The following is a 21,747-nucleotide window of genomic DNA, read 5'->3' on the forward strand; positions in this document are numbered from 1 at the left end:
ACCGTTCCTTTATTTCAACTTAAAGGACTCCAATTTAGCATTTCTTGTAGGAAGGCATGGTAGTAATGAACTTCCTCAGCTTTTATTTATCTGGAAATGTATAAATTTTCTTCTCATTTTTAAAACAGTTTTGCCAGACACTGAGTTCTTGTTTAATTTTCTTGACATGTCAGTACTGAAAATGTATCATCCCAATGCCTGATCTGCCATGTTTCTGTTGAGAAATATACTAATAATAGTGATGAAGATTCCTGATATATGATTAGTTAATTTTGCTCCATCCAGGATAGTCTCCTTGGCTTCTGGCAGCTTGATTGTAATGTCTTGGTGTGTGTCTTTTAGTTCTGTCCTGCTTGGAGTTCAGGTCATGAAGCCTGTTGTATCTGTATATTCATGTCTTTCCTCAAATTTGGAAAGTTTTTGAATCTTGTTTTTTAAATTAATTTCCCTCTTCTTTTGTTTTTGCTATAAAAATTTCCTTGATGGAATTGTGTTGGTCTACTAGAGGCTGTCCTATAAGTTTCTTTGGTCATATTTACTTTTGACTTTTTTTTTTCCTTTTATTTTTGCTCCTCAAACTCAGTATCAAATGACCCAACTTTAAAGTCCAATATTTTTTTTTTCCATCTGCGTCTCTGAATCTGTCATTAAACCCCTTTTCATGAATGCTTTAATTCAGTTGTGTATTTCTGCTCAAGATTTTCTGTTGTTTTTACAATTCCTCTCTTTTTACTGAAATTCTCATTTTATTCATATATTGTTTTTATGATATCTGTTGGCTCACTGTGTTTTTCCTTAGCTCCCTGAGCATATTTAAGATGGTTTTATGAAAATTATTTTTTTCAAGCAAATCCAGTACCCATGTTACTTCAGGAATGATATCTGAATATTTATTTTGTTTTATTGAATGGATTTTTCCTTTTTGTTTGTACTAATCAGCTTTGATTCTTTATTTTTGATTTATTGACATTTTAGGGTCTTGCTGACCCTGGAGGGACTGCCCCTTTCCTAGGCAAGTTAATTCCTAGAGATAGCACACAACTCACCTTCCAGAGTTTTTTCATATGCAGACTATCCAATTCAGAACCCACACTTTACACCCTACAACCTTCACTGACCTCTTACATTTGGAGTAACTATTCCCCTTTCTAATCACCCCAGGACCAGATACTAGCAACAGGGACAGCCCCTACACTCTAGAGCCTGCTGAAACTAACACAACCACCCAATCCCAGATCTGCATACCCTGATATGCCCCATTCACTCCCGAAAAAAAAAAAAAAAAAACATAAAAAATGCTCTTGCTAATAAATCTTTCTTCTATTCCCTCTCTCCTGATGAACCCTGGTCTTTCCCCTGTAGCCTGGATTGGTGTGACATGACCCTTTTTTGTATCTGTGAGTAGGATAAACCATCTTTTCAAAGTCAATTGTTTCCTAATCTGATGGCCTCACTACACCCATTCGATAATAAAACCCCAAATTTTGAGAAACCTTATTAAATTTTTGTTGAAATTTGTGTGTCTAACAAAATAACCACCTCCCCCAGTGTTACACATTGGCTCTGGGCAGGGGAAGACCTTACCTAACCAACCTGGAGTGAAGGTCCATAGTCTCCTCAGGCCTTTCCTGCACATATGTTTTCCATAGGCCTGTGGATTTGTTTTTACTAATTCCCCCAGGCACATGGCTACCTTTAAATACCTTAATTTTTCTTAGAGTTTTGGTCCTGCTTCTTCTTGGGCCTTAGTAGTTCTTTATATTCCTTAATCATCAGTCTCCTGCCCCAGCATCTGCTGGTCTGCAATTCCATGATTTTCACAGAACACACCATAGCTCAAAGAAAGAAACTGGGGATTTGGCCACCACTTCCCCCAACTCATACCAGACCACACCAGGGAGGGAGACACAAGAACAAATAATAAAAAAAAAAAAATACCCTGAAATTTTCTGCTTTTTCTTTATTGGATGATTGCTTGTTGTAGAGCTTTAGATTAAAAGAGCTCATACAAAGTTAATTTAGTCTGTTTCTAGGTGTTTTTATTTAATGTTTCCACGGGGGAAATGAAGGCCTGATGCTTCCTACCTTGATATCCTGATGATGTATGAGTCTTCCTCACTTCATCTGTAAAATGCATCTGAATCTCTGTGAATGCTGTGAATCTCTAATTTAGTGGCAGAAAAACTCTGATAGCAAAGTTCATTTCCACCTGTTCACCTTAAATGTGACCAGGATAACAGCAGCTACTCTGTTCCCTCCCCTGAACACCCAAAGGAAAGAAAAGGAGGGAACTGGCCAACAACCAATGCTGCAGAAAGTTAATACTCTGTACCACTAAATAAATAAATAAATAAGAATAGTATGCTCAAATAAGCATTTCCTTGATTCTCAGACATAATTTCATAAATATCTGCTCTCTCATACATTCTTCCTGTCAAAATTTTACAAAGTTTTACAATTATCAAGATCCATCACTGTCACTTTAGTCTTACCTCCTTTTCATAGAAATCAAAACCAGTTGGCATAAATTTCCACGATTTTTCTCATTTCCCAAGTTTCCACCATGGGTTTCATTTCACTCCCCCTGTATCACATGAAGATACGCCCACCTTTTCAAGATAAACCCCTTTACTTATGTTCTTTCTCTGCCTCTTTGTAAATCTTAATCCATCAATTTTCCTTTTCATTCCTGAATGTTCAAAACATATTTCTTCATCTCATCAGCCTACCGAAACCTTCTATCCCTCCTTATCTCACATACATATGCAAGCACGCATACACACACACACACACACACACACACACACACATGCACACACACACAATTTCTCTTCTTCTTCTTTCCACAGTCAAATAAAGCAGAGTTTATCTGTTTGGTCTCCTACAGTCTTTATTTTCTCTGCTGTGTTCCCTCTACCATCATTTTCATTTCTATAACTCACTTGGTTTGTCCTATGCAGGTGAGCAGCCAACCTGATACTCTCATTCACCCTGATGACTCTGGAAGAGTTCAACCCTTTTCCTACACTTCTTGAAACTCTGCACTTCCCTGGCCTCTGGGCCAAGATCTGTCTACCTCTAGGGCTACAGCATCTGTGTTCCACCAATTATGTTCTGCCTCTGGCTCTTTTCTCTCTGTATCTTTGACCTGGGTGGGAGCTCATTTATTGACCACCATTATCTTATTATTATTATTATTATTATTATTATTATTATTATTATTATTAAGGTTGGGGCTAGGGTTATTGAGGACTTCTCTGATGAACTTCTCTCTCTACTTTTCTGAATCCTATTGAACATTTCTGTCTATATGTGTGAATCAAGCAACACCTCTGACCCCATGCAAATCATTTTGCCCCTTCCTTGAAAATATTTCTTCCTCCTGACATTTCTTACAATGCCATCAGTACTGAGCAGTAAGTCATTCAATTTAAAAAGCTCAGATTTATATTTTAGATTCTTAAATCCTTTCTTGTCCAACCTTTTCTCCCATCTGTTTGAACTTTATCATATTTTTTTTCCTCCAGATTTACCCTGGCCTTGCGTGGATTCCTCTAAATGGTAAGAGGCATCCTTGCAACAGGTCACATGATTGCTACCAACTCTCCCCTTTAATTTATGGCTTTCAAATTACTGTTAATAACATATTACCTTGATCATGCCATTCTTATCCTCAAATAATGGGAAAGACTGTCTAATGCTATCAAAGTTCATACTCCTTACCCTGGCGGTCAAGGTCAGGCAGAACTTGACCTCAAATGATCTTTCCAGAGGGAACAACAATTATCTCTCTCTCTATTCAACTTTACAATGAGGTCAAACTGACTCTTTCAGGTAAGCTGAATGCACACTATGATTTCTCTTGCTTAGACCCAGAATGGTTTGCTGACCTCAACCTTCTGTCCTTTAAGATCCGATGTAAATTACTCCCTTTCATGAAGATGACCACCAGAAGTAACCTCCCTCTTTATGGAATAGAAAAGCAAAGGCTCACTATAAGCTATACATAGAATCCAATCAAGGACTTAGAATCAAACATTTTCAGAGTCACATTTTCCTGAACATCAGTTTTCTAATCAGTAAAGGAAGCAAATATTGCCATTGTTCTAAATTGATATAAAAATTTAATTGAGACCTTGGATATTCAAATATCTCATGGAATTTTTAGTACATTTCTGTTCCTTAAAAATGACATTCTACTGTCCCTATTCTGTATGACTTTATACTTCTTTTATGCTTCTCTTAGTCATATTCATTTGTGATTTTTTTATTACCTCCTATGATTATGAAATGATTATTGTGCTGCAAAATAAATTTATTTTATTTTTAAAAACTGGTAACAGACTGGGGGCATAGCTCAGTGGAAGAGCACTTGTACCGTACTAGGTCCTGTGCCAGGTCCTAAATTCAATTCCTGACACACATACTCATACACACACACACACCAAAAAAAAAAAAAAAAAAAAAAATTGGCAGGCAAGGAAAGCAAATGTGGAAACATAAGGAAAGATTGGAGTCAAGTAAAAGCCTATCAGAGTAATTTTTCATCATTGATTTCTATGTGAATTAATGCTTCAACAAATGCATTTTGTGAATAAATTGTAATGGATAAGGCCCATCTTTGCTTATACTTCCTGTTTCTCTCCTTCCTGTTTTTTTCGTAAGAAACTGAATTAACTTGATAAATTACAATTTTATCTATTCAAGTAAAACCAATATACTCTTAAACCAATAAATTATTTCCAGATTCCAGAAACGGATCTGTGTCATTTACCAAAATAAGAAAGCATAAGTAATCAGTCAGTGATCAACATAGCTAATTGATGAGTTGAGGGCCCATAATAAATCACCTTCCTGATGATTAAACAGAGGGGTGGATAGTATTCTACACTGCAGAATTCCATACAATAGTCTTTAAAAAGAGAATTCATCCTTGCTTCCCTAAGATGTGAAAGCCACAGAATCATTTGAAGAGAGAACTCTCAAGTCACCTTTGGCTCACCTCATCTTGCAGATGAGGTCACAGTTTCAAGAAGGTTCAACGTTTCATGACATACACACAGAATCAGAGAGAACCTGCAATTTGTATATCTTTACACATCAGTTGACTATTGCTACAGACCTTCCCACTCTTCACTTTCCTATTCAAAACCTTTTCTGTTTCTTTCATTTTTAAAAAATATTGTTCTCTGGAAAATAGTCTAATAATACATGAAAATAACATTACCGTATTGTCTCCAGTCCACAGCAGGGGGTAAGTGTCGCCACAAAATAATGTTGTTTAGATGATTTAAGTAGGAGGGTAGAGAGTGAAAACCCTTCTGATTATACCATACCTAAAAGAGAAATAATTTAATAACTCTCATGAAATTATTCTTTAAGTCTATTCTGGGGCCCAGGAATGCATGTGTCAATTAGCTTCAACAGCACCTGAATGCAGGACTCAAAGTAACGTCGTGGCATGGCTGACAGTGAGCAGTCAATTCTAGTCTGCTAATTTTATATTTATCTCAAGCATATAATTTACAGCTAAAAATAGATTAATTTTCTCCAGAACAAATGTGATGTTGCTCTATAATTATAGTCTCACAGGGGAAAAAGGAACTGAAGCCCATCATTTTTTTCTCTCTCAGTTGGTAAGCTAATGAAATTTGACCTGCAAATTAAAAGCGTGGAAGATGATCAGAAAAAAAATGATTACTTTCAAATTAATAACTGAATGTGGAACATTATTTCTCAAAATAAATCGAATTGAACATTTGCTGAGCATGGAGAATACAGCCACGTGCCTGTTGGATAGGAGAAAGTTAAAGGAGACAAAAAAAAGAGAAAGATGGTGTTATTAAAATTGGCATAATAAGTATCATAAAAAATACTGATCAAACTATCACTACCTATATTTCAAGATATCAATATTTTGATGAAAAATATATGCTTGGTCCGGAAAGCATGGTAACTTCAAGAAATATAAAGAATCAACCAGCGAATGTGGGTCTTAATTTAAGTGAATGAAGAGCTCATTTCTCTAGCCAATCCTGTCTTTTGTAACAAACCATTTTGAAGAATTAAAGCTACTCCACAGAAAGTTAAATCACAGAAAAACTATCTAAGTTTTCCACAGAAGTTTCTCCAAAATTAAGAACCAGTCCTCGAGTCACTTGCCTGCCAACCCAAATATTTTTAAAGTGGGATCCTGAGTGATAGCTACTGTGTTGATAGAAAGAGCTGAGTAATTTAAATATTGCTCATGTCATTAAAAAAAAAAATCCTGCTACACAAGACAATATTCCCTAACTCTTTCTCATTCCACTTCATAAACAATTCATAAAACAGACCCGATCATCTCTTTCACATTGCTAATTTCCTTATTCAAATATTTTCTTAGGTTCATAGAGTAATCCTTGCCCATCATCTTTTAAACTCCAAGGAGAAGGACTACAGCTTGAGAACTACTAATCATAGAACTCAGAACACTCTAAGATTTCAAGGCTAGACTAAAGAGTGTGGGATTGTACGAGATCCCCCCAAAATTCCTAAAGCAATTTAAACCTACAATTCTGCAAAGGAGAGGAAAATGTGAGTCCTTTAGTTAACACTGAACTGAGAGTATACATCACACATCAGAAGTACGTCCACCTCTTTCACTCAACATGGGGAGAGTCTTCCACACAACTCTGTACCATCATCCCTTGGGGTCTCACCATTACATCACATCCCCTAAGATACACCTGAACAGATCCCATATTTCTGGAAATGATACAAATCAACAGAAATTAGACTTTGGTCAGAGTCAAGGGACAGATAAAACCCATTGCTTTTGGATCTGAAATCTCCCACTTACCCTGCCCATGACCTTCCACCATGCAAGTCTTGGTCCCTTAATTGATTAATTGGAGATAGAAATAGCAGAGACAATGGTAGTCTTTTGCCTTGGATCATGGGCTTTCAAATTTTGTTTCATTTGTTTGTTTTAATCTTTATTTTAAAATCAGAGTAATTTGTTTACACTTAAAAAATAACACAATACAATGGTATAGTATCTAAAGTGTAGTATCTAAAGTATTCTTTGGTGGAGTAGAACTGGGGAGACCAGAATCTGCCTTCTCGGCCTTTCTTGCCTCACCCTCTCTGGGATCTGAGGCTTGTGTTGATGGTTTAAGGGCCCCAGTTCCTTACCATTCATTAATCTGCCCTCTGCCATGTGACTTTCATAATTTCCCATTCTTGACTCTGTGTTCAGCCCCACAACGGGCTTTGATACACAGATACTGGCCGAGCTCTGAAAGCACAGGTCTGTTCCTGTAACCTTTTCTGTGCCTCTGCTACGGAGCATGGCTGGCTGACCCACTGGAGGTAAGACAGAGAGGCATGGCTGAGCACCCCACACACTCTCTAGTTCATTTCTATAATTTTATGTAGCCTCACTTTCAGGCCAGAAAGAAGGCTCTGTCAATTTCAACATTGTTTCCCGTTCTGTACCTCCTCTCACTTTCTCAACACAGGTGATTCAGAAGTCTACCTTAAACAACTTCCTCCTGGTGACTATTTCCCTATGGAACAAAACAAATCAAGGAGATAAGCATACCTAACTGAGCCCCTCGTTCGCATATCCCCCTACGAATGGTGCAAATATGCCACAGTGACCAGTTTTCAGGGTGACCTCCTAGAACTTGTGCCTGCTTGCTTTGAACCCACCAGTTATATCCCCCTGTAGGAAACCTGTTTGGGTAATATTCCAGACCCAACAAAGGCGCTGGCCCAGGCCCCTGCCCTACCTCTTCACTCCCTCATCTCTATGCATGTGTCCTCTGGCCTGCAAATAATAAAATACCTGTTTTTCATCCTATGTCTCCTCTAATCATGAAAGGGATGCTCTCCATCTTAAAGATTTTAAATTACAACACCAACCATCATTGCAGCTCAAGCCAACAGCCAACCAACCACACACACATATGCTCATTCCTAGACAGGAACAGTCCGACCTGGCCTAAAGGAGAAGAATCTCCCAGACCCATCAGCTAATAAATGTCTATTGTCGAGGTCTATGAAGTTGGTAATTATTGTTATACGGCATTATTGTTAGAAAAGATAACTGATAGAATAATTAGCACTGGGAGGGATATTGTTATAACATAAAGTGACAAAAAGATACATAGAGGCCAGGACAGGTGGCCTACATCTATAGTCTCAGCAAATTGTAATGCCAGTGACTCAAGAGAATGAGGCAGGAGGATCACAAATCCAGGTCAATCCAGGTAACTGAGGTCAATCCAGGTAACTGAGTGAGACCCTGATTCAAAATAAAAAACAAAAAAGAACTGCTGGAGTAGCTCAATGGTAAAGTGCTCCTAGGTTCAATTGCCAGGACCAAAAAATTTTTTTAAAAATTAAAAAATAAAAACACTAAAAGGAGTTTGGAAATAGATGAGAAAACCTATAGGAATGATTGGAAAACAAGTGGCAAGAAAACTTTTTCAAATAAATGACAGTAAAAGCCTACAGTGGTCCCTATTATATAGTATCAAAGCATTTGGTAAAATTGTCACCTATGAAAACTTTGAAAATAGGAGATAGAAATTATGCCCCAAAAAACTGGATTGGAAATTTCTAGGCAAAATGTTGAAATATATGGCTTCAGAATAAAGATTAAGGGTATGGCTGTGAGGACCTTGTTTAAGACCATAAAAGAATAATGGTGCTTAAGGATCGTCTCAGGGGGCCAAAAGGGCCTGGAACTTAGGAGGTATTGCTCCCTAGTACCCTGATATTGCCCAATTTCATTTTAGAAAGAGCAGCCTATTTCAACAAGAATCAAGGAAGTGGCTTTGTGGACCTGAATTAAATAACTATAAGAGGCCTAGAGTGCTCTGCAGGGAGTAATACCCCTGACCCAACAAAGAAATACCATCAGGCTAGACTCAAAGTAAAAGGCAAACAGGCCCTAGAGCCCAGCTTCCTACAGGCAAGTTGAAACCTTGCTCAAAGGCATAGTTACAAATATCCTCTTCACATGTAGTCCTGGAGGGAGATGGAGAGAAAGCATTTGGCAGGGAGTAGAGGTTAGGGTGACAGTGACAGACTGAAGAAGAGTGTCAGGAAGCAGAACCAGAGACCAGCTAAGGATCATCTCACAGCTGGGACTCCAAGGCCCTGCCAAGAAAGCTCACAGCAGCCCAACCCAATAAGCACAAGTATGCTGCTGATGGGTTGTGGTTGTTTATAGCATCATTTTGGCAATAAATGATTGATTCACAGAGTTTCAAGGAAATGGGCTTAACACGTTCTTGAGACCCTGTATCAGTTCTTCTCTATACTGACTTTACTTGAGAGTGCTTTTCTAAATTCTTTAAGCAATGCAGACTGTCTGGTGAACTTAAAATTAGCATGTAGGATTTGGCCTCATTCAATGAAAGAGCTTTTCTTGCTTTTTTTCTTTTTTCCTCTAAAGAACAGTTTTCTAAATTTGGACTGTGTTCTGAAAATAAGTTGTTGGATTTCCTTCCCTGCTGGTCCCTACATCAGGTAGTGATAATGTCTAATGAGTGAAATAGGAAGTTAATCTGCTTTTAGGAACATATTATGCCACCTCAGAGTAGACCTTTCATTGCAGGAGTCCTGAGCAATGGCTCCTCAGAAAAGTAACTAAGCAGAAATAAGAAAAGAAAATCACTCAGAAGATATTCACATGCAAAATTCCAAGCAGAACAGAATGTATGGAGGGAAAAAAAAACAAGAGAGGCAAAGTATCTGGTCATTTTATGAGAAGTGTATATGCTCTAAAGAGTGTTTAAATTGAATAAACTAAACATTCAGAATGTGAGTGAAAGGACTCATAACTCATGGAAAGTTTGTATGAGAGACATTCTACAGTGTAATGAATCATACATTAAGAATATTCATATGCAAATTTTCCATTTTTCCTTCAGAAGGACTGTGAAAATCATATCAACTATGTCTTACTAATATAGCCAAGAGTCTGAAGGAAAAGGCTGGCTGGTCATTAATTACTGAAAGGTTAATGTAATCATTTGATAGGTCATCAGCCACCACCAGCATCCAGTGAGTTTTTCAGATAACAGACTACCCTTCACACCTCCCTGCAATATCAGTTCCTTGCCCTCCTGGAAAGAAGCTCATTCCCCAAAGAGACAGATACAATTCACTTGCATGCTTGTGCCTGGCAAAAAAAAAAAAAAAAAAAAAAAAAAAATGTCAAACAATGAAAACTCCAGAAGTCGCTATTCAAGCATGCTCGGTGCAGGAAAAACAATCAAAACAATGTGAGACAGAACAGGTGTCAGGGAAACACATGGATGAGTGGCCCCTGAGCACCTAAATGCAAAGACACAACCACCCACTATAAATAAAGAGGGTCTGGATTTGGAGAGAATAGAAAGCAAAAAATATTCTTAGAGGAAAGAAACAGATTCCTTCTACAAATCAGGCACGTTTTAATATTGGCTACACATGTTCCAATCTATGCCAGCAAATGTATTTCAGGGTGTCTATCAAGCTATGAATGATATTTTCACACCAAGCTATAAATCTCCTCACGTATGTTGACTTTAAAAAAGGTTGGGGAGGGGGAAAGATCTGAACAAACCTTGCTGAAGAAGAGATTTTTGAACTGTCCACACTATGACATAGAATTTTCTTCAGGGATTATATTTAAAGTGTTGACTGTTAACATTTTCATCAGGAATGACACTGTGAAGTACAAGTGAGGAGTCTTTATTCTCCTGAGGGAACTTTCCCATGCACAGGTCCTAATATGGATTAACTTTTCCAGGTTCCATATTTCCAGGTTAATCCATATTAGGACCTGTGCATGGAAAGATACCTGGAGGGTATCTTCTGGGAAGATCATCAGTTTCATTAATTCTACTTAAGGTAAAGTGCAGATGAGATACCCACATGATAGAAATGAACGACTTTTGGTCATTTCTACACTGATGTCCTAACACAACTGACAAGCATTCTCTTACAGTGGACGTACTTTCCTCCCACAATCTACTTTTTATTCCAATTTCTCTCTCAGTAGAACACCAAACTATTTCCCCAGTCGTGGAGGCCAAAACGAATTCTTTCAGCTTTCCCCAGTTCAAGATTGTGCTGATTTTTTTCCCTTGGAAAAATCTGTAGTATTAATTAATTCTGCATTGCTATTGGTAGATAAAAGCATGTTCCTCTATATACCAGTTTCTCACACCTGACAAATCTTGCCACCTGTTTTCTGTAATTACAAAAAAAAACTATACCTAATTAATAGGATAGTCCTCCCAGGGCTTGAAAATCTAGGGGTCCTATGAGCTTTCTGTGTATTTTCTGGTTTCTCAATGTCACCTCTGTGTCCATCAGCCTTTTGGAAAATAAGGAATTAAAGTGAATGCATAAAGAATTTTTTTGGCCACTGGGGACAGTAGTGACATTTGTACTTATCACAACTATGATAACTTTAAAAATATATTATCTTTCCACTTGTTTTGGTCTTATTAGATGAAGTCCTGACAACAAAAGCAGGAACCTATTTGCTCTATTTTCACACAATCTAAAGCACAAAATTTAATTTCCTCTTTCAAGGAAATGTTTACATACAACTATTCTTACTCATATAAAGCTTTAGGATTTGATCCAGCCCCTACTACTTCATTCTCAAAAATCTATTTGGATTTTTAATTTTCCTAAATACTTTCTAAAGTTGGAAGGAAAAAAAATTACCTTTGCCAGAGTTCTTGGTCTCGACTTGTTTGCATTCACATCTTGAATTTCACTGGGGTCTTGCACTCCAAAAGACCAGCCTCCAAGTCTGTTAACAGTAAACATGGTGTTAGTGCTCCAATCAGTGGGCACTAGGACTTCTACCCAGAGGGTATTTAGTTACCAACCACACGAGGTATAGCAGTATTAGGACTATGGCCAGCTGAACATTTCTGATGTGCAGAATGACCAACCACACAGCACATGCTTGCAGAAGTGACTACCCAATTCCAGCATCCAAGGAGGCCACTGCTTATGGAGTAGAACTAGATTAGCAAGTATAACTAATATAACATAACTAATATAATATAATATAACTAATATAATATAACTCAGAACTTACCACCTTGCTAGGAAATGCCATGCAAGCACATGGTGTGATCATAAGCAATTTATTTTAATCAAGGTCATTTCCTCAAAAAGCACAACTATTTAAGATTATCTGGACCATCATGATAGTGCAGCCACCCTGGTTTGACCACCCTACTCTGCTCCTCTCATTCACCACTCATATCTCACCTGGGTCAAGAAGGCATCTGAATACAAGAGTTGAGTGAGATGTTCCTCCTTGAATTCTCCCAGTACCCTACATTCCCATATATTGTAACAATTACCACCCTTGTTTTTAATCTTCTACTTACTAGCTTATCTTTCATGTAGCTCTGTGAGCTTTTCCTAGGTAGAAAGTATAGATTTAGTTTCTGTTATCTCCATGGGATGCATGGTATCTGGCATTTATTAAACTTTCGAACATAATTGACATTAGAAATAAAGGCACGTATTAAATGCTGTCCCCCACTCTCTAGATAGAAGGAGATTGGTGAACAGTCCTATACGTGGTAACTCTACTTGCTACAAAAATTGAGGCAAAGGAATAGGAATGCACTCCTACCTGGCACAAAAGATCCTACCATTAAAAAATTAACCATCAGGATTAAAAAAGGAAGCTGGAGGTTATAGGACATTTTTATGGATGCTAGAAAGTGGGGAAGCAGGAGAGACACAGTTAAAACACATTGGGGTAGAAAAGGTTGATGTTCAGAAGGATGAGGATATGCTGATCTGACAAGGACAAAGAGGAGACAGAGGGCCTTAGGTATCTCAGGCAACATGGACCATCTATAGGATGCCTATCTAAATGAAACAATGCATTATATTTGGTAGGCTCAGGAAATTTGACAGTGAGGTGAATGCTTCTGAGATTTTAAAACAAAACTTCTTATTCATTTCTGCCCTCCATCCCTTTCTCTGAATTCACCTCCTCAGGCTCAAGGAAAATCAGCACAAAGCAAAAGCTTTACTCAAAATCACCCAAAGGAATTTTAAGATACCATTTGTACCCAGGTGCCCATACTAGATGTGGCAAAGTATAGGGAATTCTAAAAAGAGGCCATTATTTCATTATGCTGTTAACTCACCTGCTTGAATTCCCTAAAGCAGTAAAACTGCTTCTGGCTCCCCAGCCTCTACCACTGATGGAATCTCAATTGAAATAATTTCCCCCAATGCTTCAAAGACTGAAAGCCAGCAGTGAGGAATCTGATTAAGGCCCACAGCATATCTTTGGAATTTTTATGAACACCAAGGTGAATATTAGACTTCTGAGAGTTCATGAACATTAACATTTGAAACAATAGGTTCTCCAAAGCACAGTTGGCACTCTATAACCTTGGGTCCTACAAACATGGGTTCAACCAACCAAGATAGAAAACACACAGGAAAAAAAATTGCTATGTAATAAACATATGCAGACTTCTGTTTCTTGTCATTATTCCCTAAACAGTACAGTATAACAACTATTTAGGCAGCATTCACATTGTATCAGTTCTAAGTAATCTAGATATTTAAAGTATTAAAAAGGACATATGCAGGTCATATACAGGTACTATGCCATTTTATATAGGGGACTTGAGCTTCTGCAAGCTTTGGCATCCTTGGGGCTGCAGGAATCAATTCCCAATATGTAAGGAGCAGGACTATAATTCAAAGACAATAGAAAAGATAGAGGGACAGTTGTAACACACCTTGGATTCTCAGATGGCATCAGCAAGTACTGCTCCACATTGAAGCCTGAGAGATTGAGCAGGGTGTGGCCCAGGCAGTTGGTCAGGTAAGGAGCACCAGCACTTCCATTTGGACACTTCTGTAATAGTTTTCAAAGGATAAAATAGAAATGTTTCCATAACCCACAAACCAATTTACCATCATTGCTTTAAACGAAATGTGATTTTTTTTTTGTCTTTTGGTTTTTAATCAATTATCTTCAGCCTTTTATACATTCTGACTTCTAAAATCTCTTTAAGAGTCTCCTATATTTGAGAATTGTGCCAGAATTCCATTGCAACCTATGCAGTCAATTATATCTGAGAACTTCAAATCCTTTTTTGTATGTAAGTTTGAGCAGATTTGTAAGAACTAAAAAGAGAGAAATGTTTTCACTGGGGTGATCTTGTGTTTGATGAACCTGAAAGAGAGTCAGAGGTAACTAGTGGGAGGGAGATAAGCAGGAGAATTCAAAGGCATGTGCTTCTTTCATAAGTGTCTAAAGTAGAATTCAAACAGCTCTTTCCTGGCAGCTGACTAGAGTGCTAGAACCATGTCTGAATCAAGAAATGACCACCAAACGAGGTGGGAGTCAGTGGTCACAGCTACGCACCTGACCTCAGACAAGTTCAGACTATATGGATATGGACTTTGCTTCTAATTTGGGAGATAATAATTCAATGGAAATAGGAAATGACTGACTCTAAGCCTTTCATTCCAGATTTGGAAACTTGTTTTCTTATTTGCAAAATGGAAATAAAAACAGCCCTACCTGTGCATGGGTTTGTCATTACATTCAGAAATGCACAAAAGAACTATGAAAAAGTAAGAAGGGTTGTATATGCTCAGGATATTTCTCTTAAGTTCTTGATGACAAGGCTTGAGGAAAGACACTAAGAAGAAGAATTGTTGTAAGTTGTTGTTCAGCCAAATTCTCACTCATATGTTAAATCTAAAAAGGTTGACATTAAACAGATAGGGGGTAGAATGGTGGTTTCCAGACTGGAGGAGGGAACGAGTGGGAAATGGAAGGATATTGGTCAAAGCACACAAAACTTAAACATGAGGAATGCATTTAAGAGACCTAGTGTACAATATGGGGACTACAGCTGAGAACAATAGACTGCATACTTGAAAAATGCTGGAGAATAGATTTTAGTTGTTCTCACCTAAAAAAAACCAAAAAAAAAAAAAAACAGGAAAAGTGATACAGGAATGGCTAAGTCGATCTATTTAATTATGCATTCTTTCAAGAATAGCTCAACTTAGCCATTCCACAATATATACATACATCAAAACATCATGTTCTACACCACAAATACACACAACCTCTACCTGCCAATTAAACTAGAATGTAGAGCTACATAATTCATCCAAACTCGATTACCTAATTCACAGATTGACATGATAATCTTTAAGGTGACCATAAGACAGATTGGCATCATGTGGCCACAAGACAATGAATGACAGAATCCCATAGGAACTGAAAGAGTGAAGGAACATATTCTCCTTTCCAGCCTTTCAAGGGAGCACCTTGACTTCAGACTGAAATAATACTGGTACTGATCTCAGAGTTCTGGTCTCCAGAACTATGTGAGAATAAATCTCTCTCTCTCTCTCTCTCTCTCTCTCTCTCTCTCTCTCTCTGTCTGTGTGTGTGTGGGGGGGGGGTTTCAGTAACCCTGTGGATTTAACATTTGTTACAGTAGCCACAGGTAACAAATGTCCCCTCCTCTCACCACATATAAGGCCATAACATTCTTGACTGTATGTAGCTGTTCATATGGTTGTTGTTATGCATAAGAGTGAGAGTCCTAAAACTTCCTGAATATTCTTCAGAGCTTGCTCAGTTCGCATTCACTGGTAGTCTTCCTAGTGGTGTCTTTTCCAAATAATGAGAACAACATGTACCCATGGAACATTTTTGTGGGTTAGAAGAGCCATAATACATTGAAATGTGAGGAAACAGACACATCCTTGTGGACCCAGGACTTTTGGATGGCACAAATAAATTTAAAGGAGAGAATTATTTTGCCCTCTACCAAAGAAAGTTAACTTGGTTTAACATGATCACTAAGGATCTGAGAACAGACCTTGGATGTGGGCCACCTTCCATGTACTTTCATGAGTATTTCTTTGGAACCAACCCCAAGGAGCAACACTCTTTCCTTGGGGCCTTTATTATTCTTACCTGAACTCCTTTTCTGTTGAGGTACTTTGATTTCTAATCAATTGACCAGTGTTTCTCAAAGTGTGACTCAAAAAATATGAACAAACAAACAAACAAAAATGGCTGGCAAACACACACACACACAAAAATTAGTTAAATAATTTGCATACGATACTGCACTTCTTTTTCCTATTGCCAATTCAAACCCACATTGTTATAGCTTATTGAAGAGCTATAGCAAACAGACCTGCCTTAACCAGAACTTCCAAAACCTTAATATTGATTTAACTAGCACTTCCAAACCTTATTTGGCTATGAAACTTTTTCAGATGAAACCTCTCATTCTTACATACATTTTGCTAAAATCTTACAGTTCATGTGAATGGGAATGAATTTATATTTTGAGGCTTATACAAATAAGCCCCTAATATTTATTCATTTATCCTTTAACCATTAACACCCAATCCAATTCCAATAAACTTTGGGTAAGCTGGTTTAAAAAAAAAAAACTACTGATACAATAGAATGATTAAATCAAGAGAATAAGTGCATGGTGTGAAACATTAGAAGTATTATGAGTGCATGAAAGAGACAACAGAGAAAGGCAAATAATTATGAAAAAATGTGAGCAAAAAATAGCTGGGCTAGCTGGTTACTACAAAGGGACACCAAACATAGCTGACCTTTTTGACCATAAAACCAGAAGGAACCATGGAGAAGTCTATTAGTCCACTCAGGTCCACCAACACTTAGAGTATCCATTATGGGAACTGAGTCACTGATCTTCTCTTGCTTTGTTTAAGAGAAGAAAGCTGAACAAGCCCTCTAAAGGCAAACTTTTTTAAGTCACCAAACTGTTAAGAAGAATTCATCTGTGGGCCATTACATAGGAAAGCCTGAAACCATGTTCTCCACTCAATGAAGATTTTTTTTTTCTTTTCCTTTTTTTTTTTTTTTTCAGGTAAATCAGGATTGCCACATTCTCTTGTTAACTGTGGATAACAGGTCTATGCCTTTTATTAATCAGATTTTGAGGTCTTCTTTGAGATGAGTCCCAATTCATTTTCCAAATAAATTTCAATTTGTTCTTCTTCAGACTAGGGAGCTATGGCCTTCACATCAATAGTGGAACATCTAATTCCATTTGTTTTTGTGTAAATCAACCATATTAGAAATGCTAAGTGGTATCTTCATTTTTAATATCTAGCTCTCAAAAATCAGATAAAAATATGATCACAGCCTTGATGTCTTCGAGCCTTGAAATGTGGGGAAATAACCCCACAAGGGGCTATTCTGGGTTTCATTAATAACTAAAGAAGATTTGCTTGCTTAATAAATGCCTGTGGGGATGTTCAGGACCAAGAGCAGTGGGCAGTGAGTAAGGGGAAAGGGTTGATTCTATTTAAGTGTCAGATGAACAGCCAATCATGTGAACCAAAAAGTCACAGGAACTTGAATAAGGAAAATGAAGATTTTACAGATGGAGTAAGCTCATTTTTTTTTTCACTTAAGGTTTTTATTTAAAAAAGATCAAAAAATGCAGAAACCTACCAGGCAGCCACATGAATCCTGAAACTTCAGGTGAGGGAAGGTATCCCTAGACCAGCAGGAAGAATTCTTCCTAAAGAACAAAGGAGAGAATTGGAATGATCTTTTGGATTACAAAGCTATTTTATTTCCATAAAAGAGAGTCCCATCACAGTAGAACACAGTTCACAAGATAATCACCTCCTGCTGCCGTGAAGGCAGAGCTCTGACATTTGTTTTCCCAGCGTGAGCTGCTAATCTGATGACAATGTTTTATTGCAGTGCCAGTATTTCCATTATATGACATGATGCTCACTCGGCTCCCTGTACCATATACACTGCCAGGACTCCTGGGGCTTTGATAGGGGCTCTGGGCTTGTGGCAAATCCAGAGGCTCCCTGACTCATCCCAGATACCCCAAAGCAATTCATAAACACAGTAAACTTCTAATCCCTTTCTTTAGAATGACTCAGTAATTCAATCATCATTTACAGAAAAGCAGATTTTACAAATTTTACTTTGGAGAAAGAGTGTGCAACAGAAGTAGTTATAAAAACAACAGTGGTTCAAACATTTTTTTTTTTTGTAATCCAGTTTCCCTGTAACTTGTTACCTTTGAGGGTTCCAGACTTGAAAATTTTTTTCTAAGATTTGCAAATCAAAATTTACTTTAGTAATAATTTTTTTTCTTATTACTCAAAAATTGGGCAACTGAATTATGGGCACTGGCTAGATATCTTTACCAAATTTTTCTTAGCCCCACTTTTTGGAAGAATAAGTGGACTCCTGAAAGGTTAAGCAGCTGACCCAAGATCACATACATAGCAGAAGGACTGGCCGGCTGAGCACCAAGCTCAGGCTTTCTGTCCAGATGAGTTGCTATCACAAGAGAAACTCAGTATGAAAATGACAAGTTGGAAAAAGTATAGGCCATGAAAGGAAAGTTGACATTTCTAATAGCTAGGTTAGTAAAGTACAATTTCCAGGTAACTTTTGAAATATTAAAATTAATTTGAAGACTTCTCTACTACTACTTCCTTGACTGATTAGTTTATGGGGACTTCATTTATTAGGATTAAAAGTTAATTTACAAATAATACCTAAGGGAGTTGTGTATTTAATCACACTTCTTTTTATGATAATTGTTTTTTTTAAAAAATAATTCTGTTTCTATTTCTTAAACCCAGCTGGCCCTTTTTGCTTCAGATACACAACTCAGATGATGGGTAGTAAATACTATGGATTGGAAGTTAGGTCCCCAGCATGATGGTATTGGGAGGTAGTGGAACTTTTAAAAGTGAGGACTGGTAAGATATAATGTGATCGCTGGGGACACCAACCTTGGAATGGATTGATGTAGTTCTGAAGGAACTCCAGTTAGATCCTAAAGGGGAGATTGTTATAAAAAGAGCAAACCGGATCCCCAAATCTCCTTGTTTCCTCTTTTGTCACATGATCTCTTCTATAGGCACTCCTTCCATTGTGATACCATTGCCAGAAGCTCTCACCGGAGCCAACAGATGCTAGCAGTATACTTTTGAAGCTCTAGAAATGTGAGCTAAATAAGCCTCTTTTCTTTATAAAGTATGCAGGCTTGGGTGTTTAATGATAGCAACAGAAAACAGACTAATAGAGCAAACGTGCATAATTTAATGAATTGCTTCAAGTGGTCAGCCCTCTTCTTCTTTACCAATTCTTACTTTATTCTTCCCCTAGCTCCCTTTGATAGAGTAAAAATGTGTTGCCATGAGAGTTACATGATGATCCAACATAGCATTTAACAGATTTTAGTTTTTTGAGCGTCTTTCAATCTCCAATACTTTTTTGTGTTCTAAGATTCACTATGAAGCTGTGTGAACATTGATAAGAGGTTATTGCCCATGGGCACGCAGGCGACAGATTCAGGGTCACTCCTTGTGAATTGGGCTGGCAGCTAAAAGACCACACAAACACAGAAATGCCTTTTGCAGGGGTCAGGGAAGGCTCTGAGACCTCAGGTGTGAGCTCCCACACTGGGGGCAAGGGGAGCAAGGAAGGCAAGAAGCAAGAGGGAGAGCGTACCCCAAACCCCTGTATTTACTGGGGGAAAGACATTCAATAGAATATTCCACCCAAATTGTGTTTTGAACTCCCATTTTCACCCCAAATACAGATTGCAGAATCACATCTGTTACATATTCACATTTTTACATAATGCAACACAATTTGAGTCAAATGTATGAAAGATGATATATCATGAGCTATGTAATGCTTTAAATAATCAATAAAAAAAGTTCTCTCTCAAAAAAAAAAAAAAAAAAAAAAAGAATATTCCACCCAAATAAGGCAAGGGATTATGTTACAACAAATGGGGGGGGGGTCGGTGTAGCCCAGTCCCATTAGGTGACACCTACTCCCAGAGCTGCACTTCCTTGCTGAGCAAAGGTAAGGACCACTTGCTTCTCACTGTGTGCGATGCCAGTTCCATACCCCCATTACTAGGCCAAGGGGGAGTGCTCAGCTCCTGTTCAGGGTGGCCCCCACAAGAGGGACAGGCAGCAGGGATGATATATTGGAAATTAGATGCTTCTCTGTAAATTTCCTTGTTGATTTTAGGAATCTAAACACACATTTAAAGCATTTGCCCAACACATTCTATAGAACACACCTACAGTGAAGATATTCCATAATAAATGCCTTGGTCCCTAAGGTTTGGAAATGCTGGATTAAATAGTTCTTTCTAACACAGGACTGCCTAAAGTTTTTAACAGCCTAGAATGCATTTTAAATATCTATAAAGAGGCAGATGCTATAAAGATAGCCTCTCAATAGTAGTGTTCTGAGACTAAAGAACACAAAAGCATTCTACAACGGGGCATAGAGACACATGCCTGTAATCCCAGCAACTTGGGAGGCTGAGACAGGAGAATCACAAGTTCAAAGCCAGCCTTAGCAATCTATCGAGGCCCTAAACAAGTTAGTGAGACCCTGTTTCAAAAAAATAAAATAAAATGGGTTGATAATGTGGCTCAGTGATTAAGCAACCCTAGGTTCAATCCCTGGTACCAAAAAACAAAACACAAAGAAGCACTCCACAGAGGTTACCCAGGTGTTTGAGGTGGGTGCTGTTCTTCCTATAGAGGTAGAAGAATATGAATGCCAACAGAGGCAAATAAAAGGTTCAGTTAGATGCCCAGGTCACATGGCTAATAAGTGGTGGAGGTAAGAATTAGTTTGAGGCCAACCCAGTCCCAGTTATGTGTTTTCCACCCCGAACCTTTGATACTTAACATGCACTTGATGCTTATGACCCTTGACCTTCTTTCCCAACTTTACAAACACCTCAGAGGGGACCTGTCAGCATCCATGCCAGGCTCTAAGGATGCCATCTCTCCTAAGCGTTTGCAGGCCAACAAGCCTCCTAGATAGTCCTGAGCACTGGAGATACCAGGCCTATGAGTTAATCTGCCACAGTTCTGCAATCTAATCATGATAATGGCTTTCTTCAATTTATGATAATAAATTTACACATCTTACACATCTCCCCAATTGTTGACTAGCACATTTGTTTCATATTAAAACTCTAACAAGAATGGGTATGGAAAGTGATCATTTTGCCTCAGAAATAGTAGGGGAATTTATCACCAGAGTGCCACCTGATACGAGCCTTGTAAAATGAAATAGATTATGTACATCTAGCATTCTACTTCTAAAAATTGGCAACTTAAAAACATTTTAAAATTTAAATTATGTGTCATTGACTATTATGAGTAAAAAAGTATTTTAGGTCAAATTTACACCATAATTAGTTTTTCTGGAACTCTTTACTAACCTCTGTGGCGGGGGCGGGGAATGAAAGTCACTGTTCAACCTAAGAATTTTGCATATGATTCTCAGTGCTGAGCCTCTCAACAGAAAAGCAATCCGTAAGCAGAGTCTCATCTGTTATTTCAGAATGTTTCCCTGATTAATGATAAAGTGCTTGCTAAAGTCTGCTAGGAACATAAAAATGTAGATATCACTGAATCCAATAATATTTTATTCTTATACAAAGAAATTTACTGAAAAAAAAGCTTTTTGCTTTGATTTGGGACCCCAGTGAGTGTAACATGGACATAAATTATTATTACTGTAAGCATTCAAAGCATCCTGGAATGCCAGAGGCCCCTGGGCTCAAAGCTTTTGCTATGCTAACCAGGGAAATGGGTAGAAACCGTTATAGGTAGAAATGAGTTACGGACAGAGACATGAAATTCACAAAGAAAAGACAG

The 21,747-nt window shown here is 37.9% G+C and overlaps 1 protein-coding gene across 1 annotated transcript in view; it reads right to left on the reverse strand.

The window, feature by feature from the left end:
• ABCA13 (ATP binding cassette subfamily A member 13) overlaps positions 1-21,747 on the reverse strand; it is a gene marked incomplete at both ends in the record, with an annotated part of 438,366 nt that overhangs the window by 139,082 nt on the left and 277,537 nt on the right. The window contains 4 exons of the mRNA XM_081283275.1: positions 5,228-5,336; positions 11,719-11,806; positions 13,782-13,900; positions 17,522-17,591. Of these exons, the coding sequence (XP_081139401.1) occupies positions 5,228-5,336; positions 11,719-11,806; positions 13,782-13,900; positions 17,522-17,591 (386 nt within the window). The remainder of the gene's footprint in view (positions 1-5,227; positions 5,337-11,718; positions 11,807-13,781; positions 13,901-17,521; positions 17,592-21,747) is intronic.

Source organism: Spermophilus citellus (genome assembly GCF_964194105.1).
Source record: "Spermophilus citellus genome assembly, chromosome: 3".
NCBI lineage: Eukaryota > Metazoa > Chordata > Mammalia > Rodentia > Sciuridae > Spermophilus > Spermophilus citellus.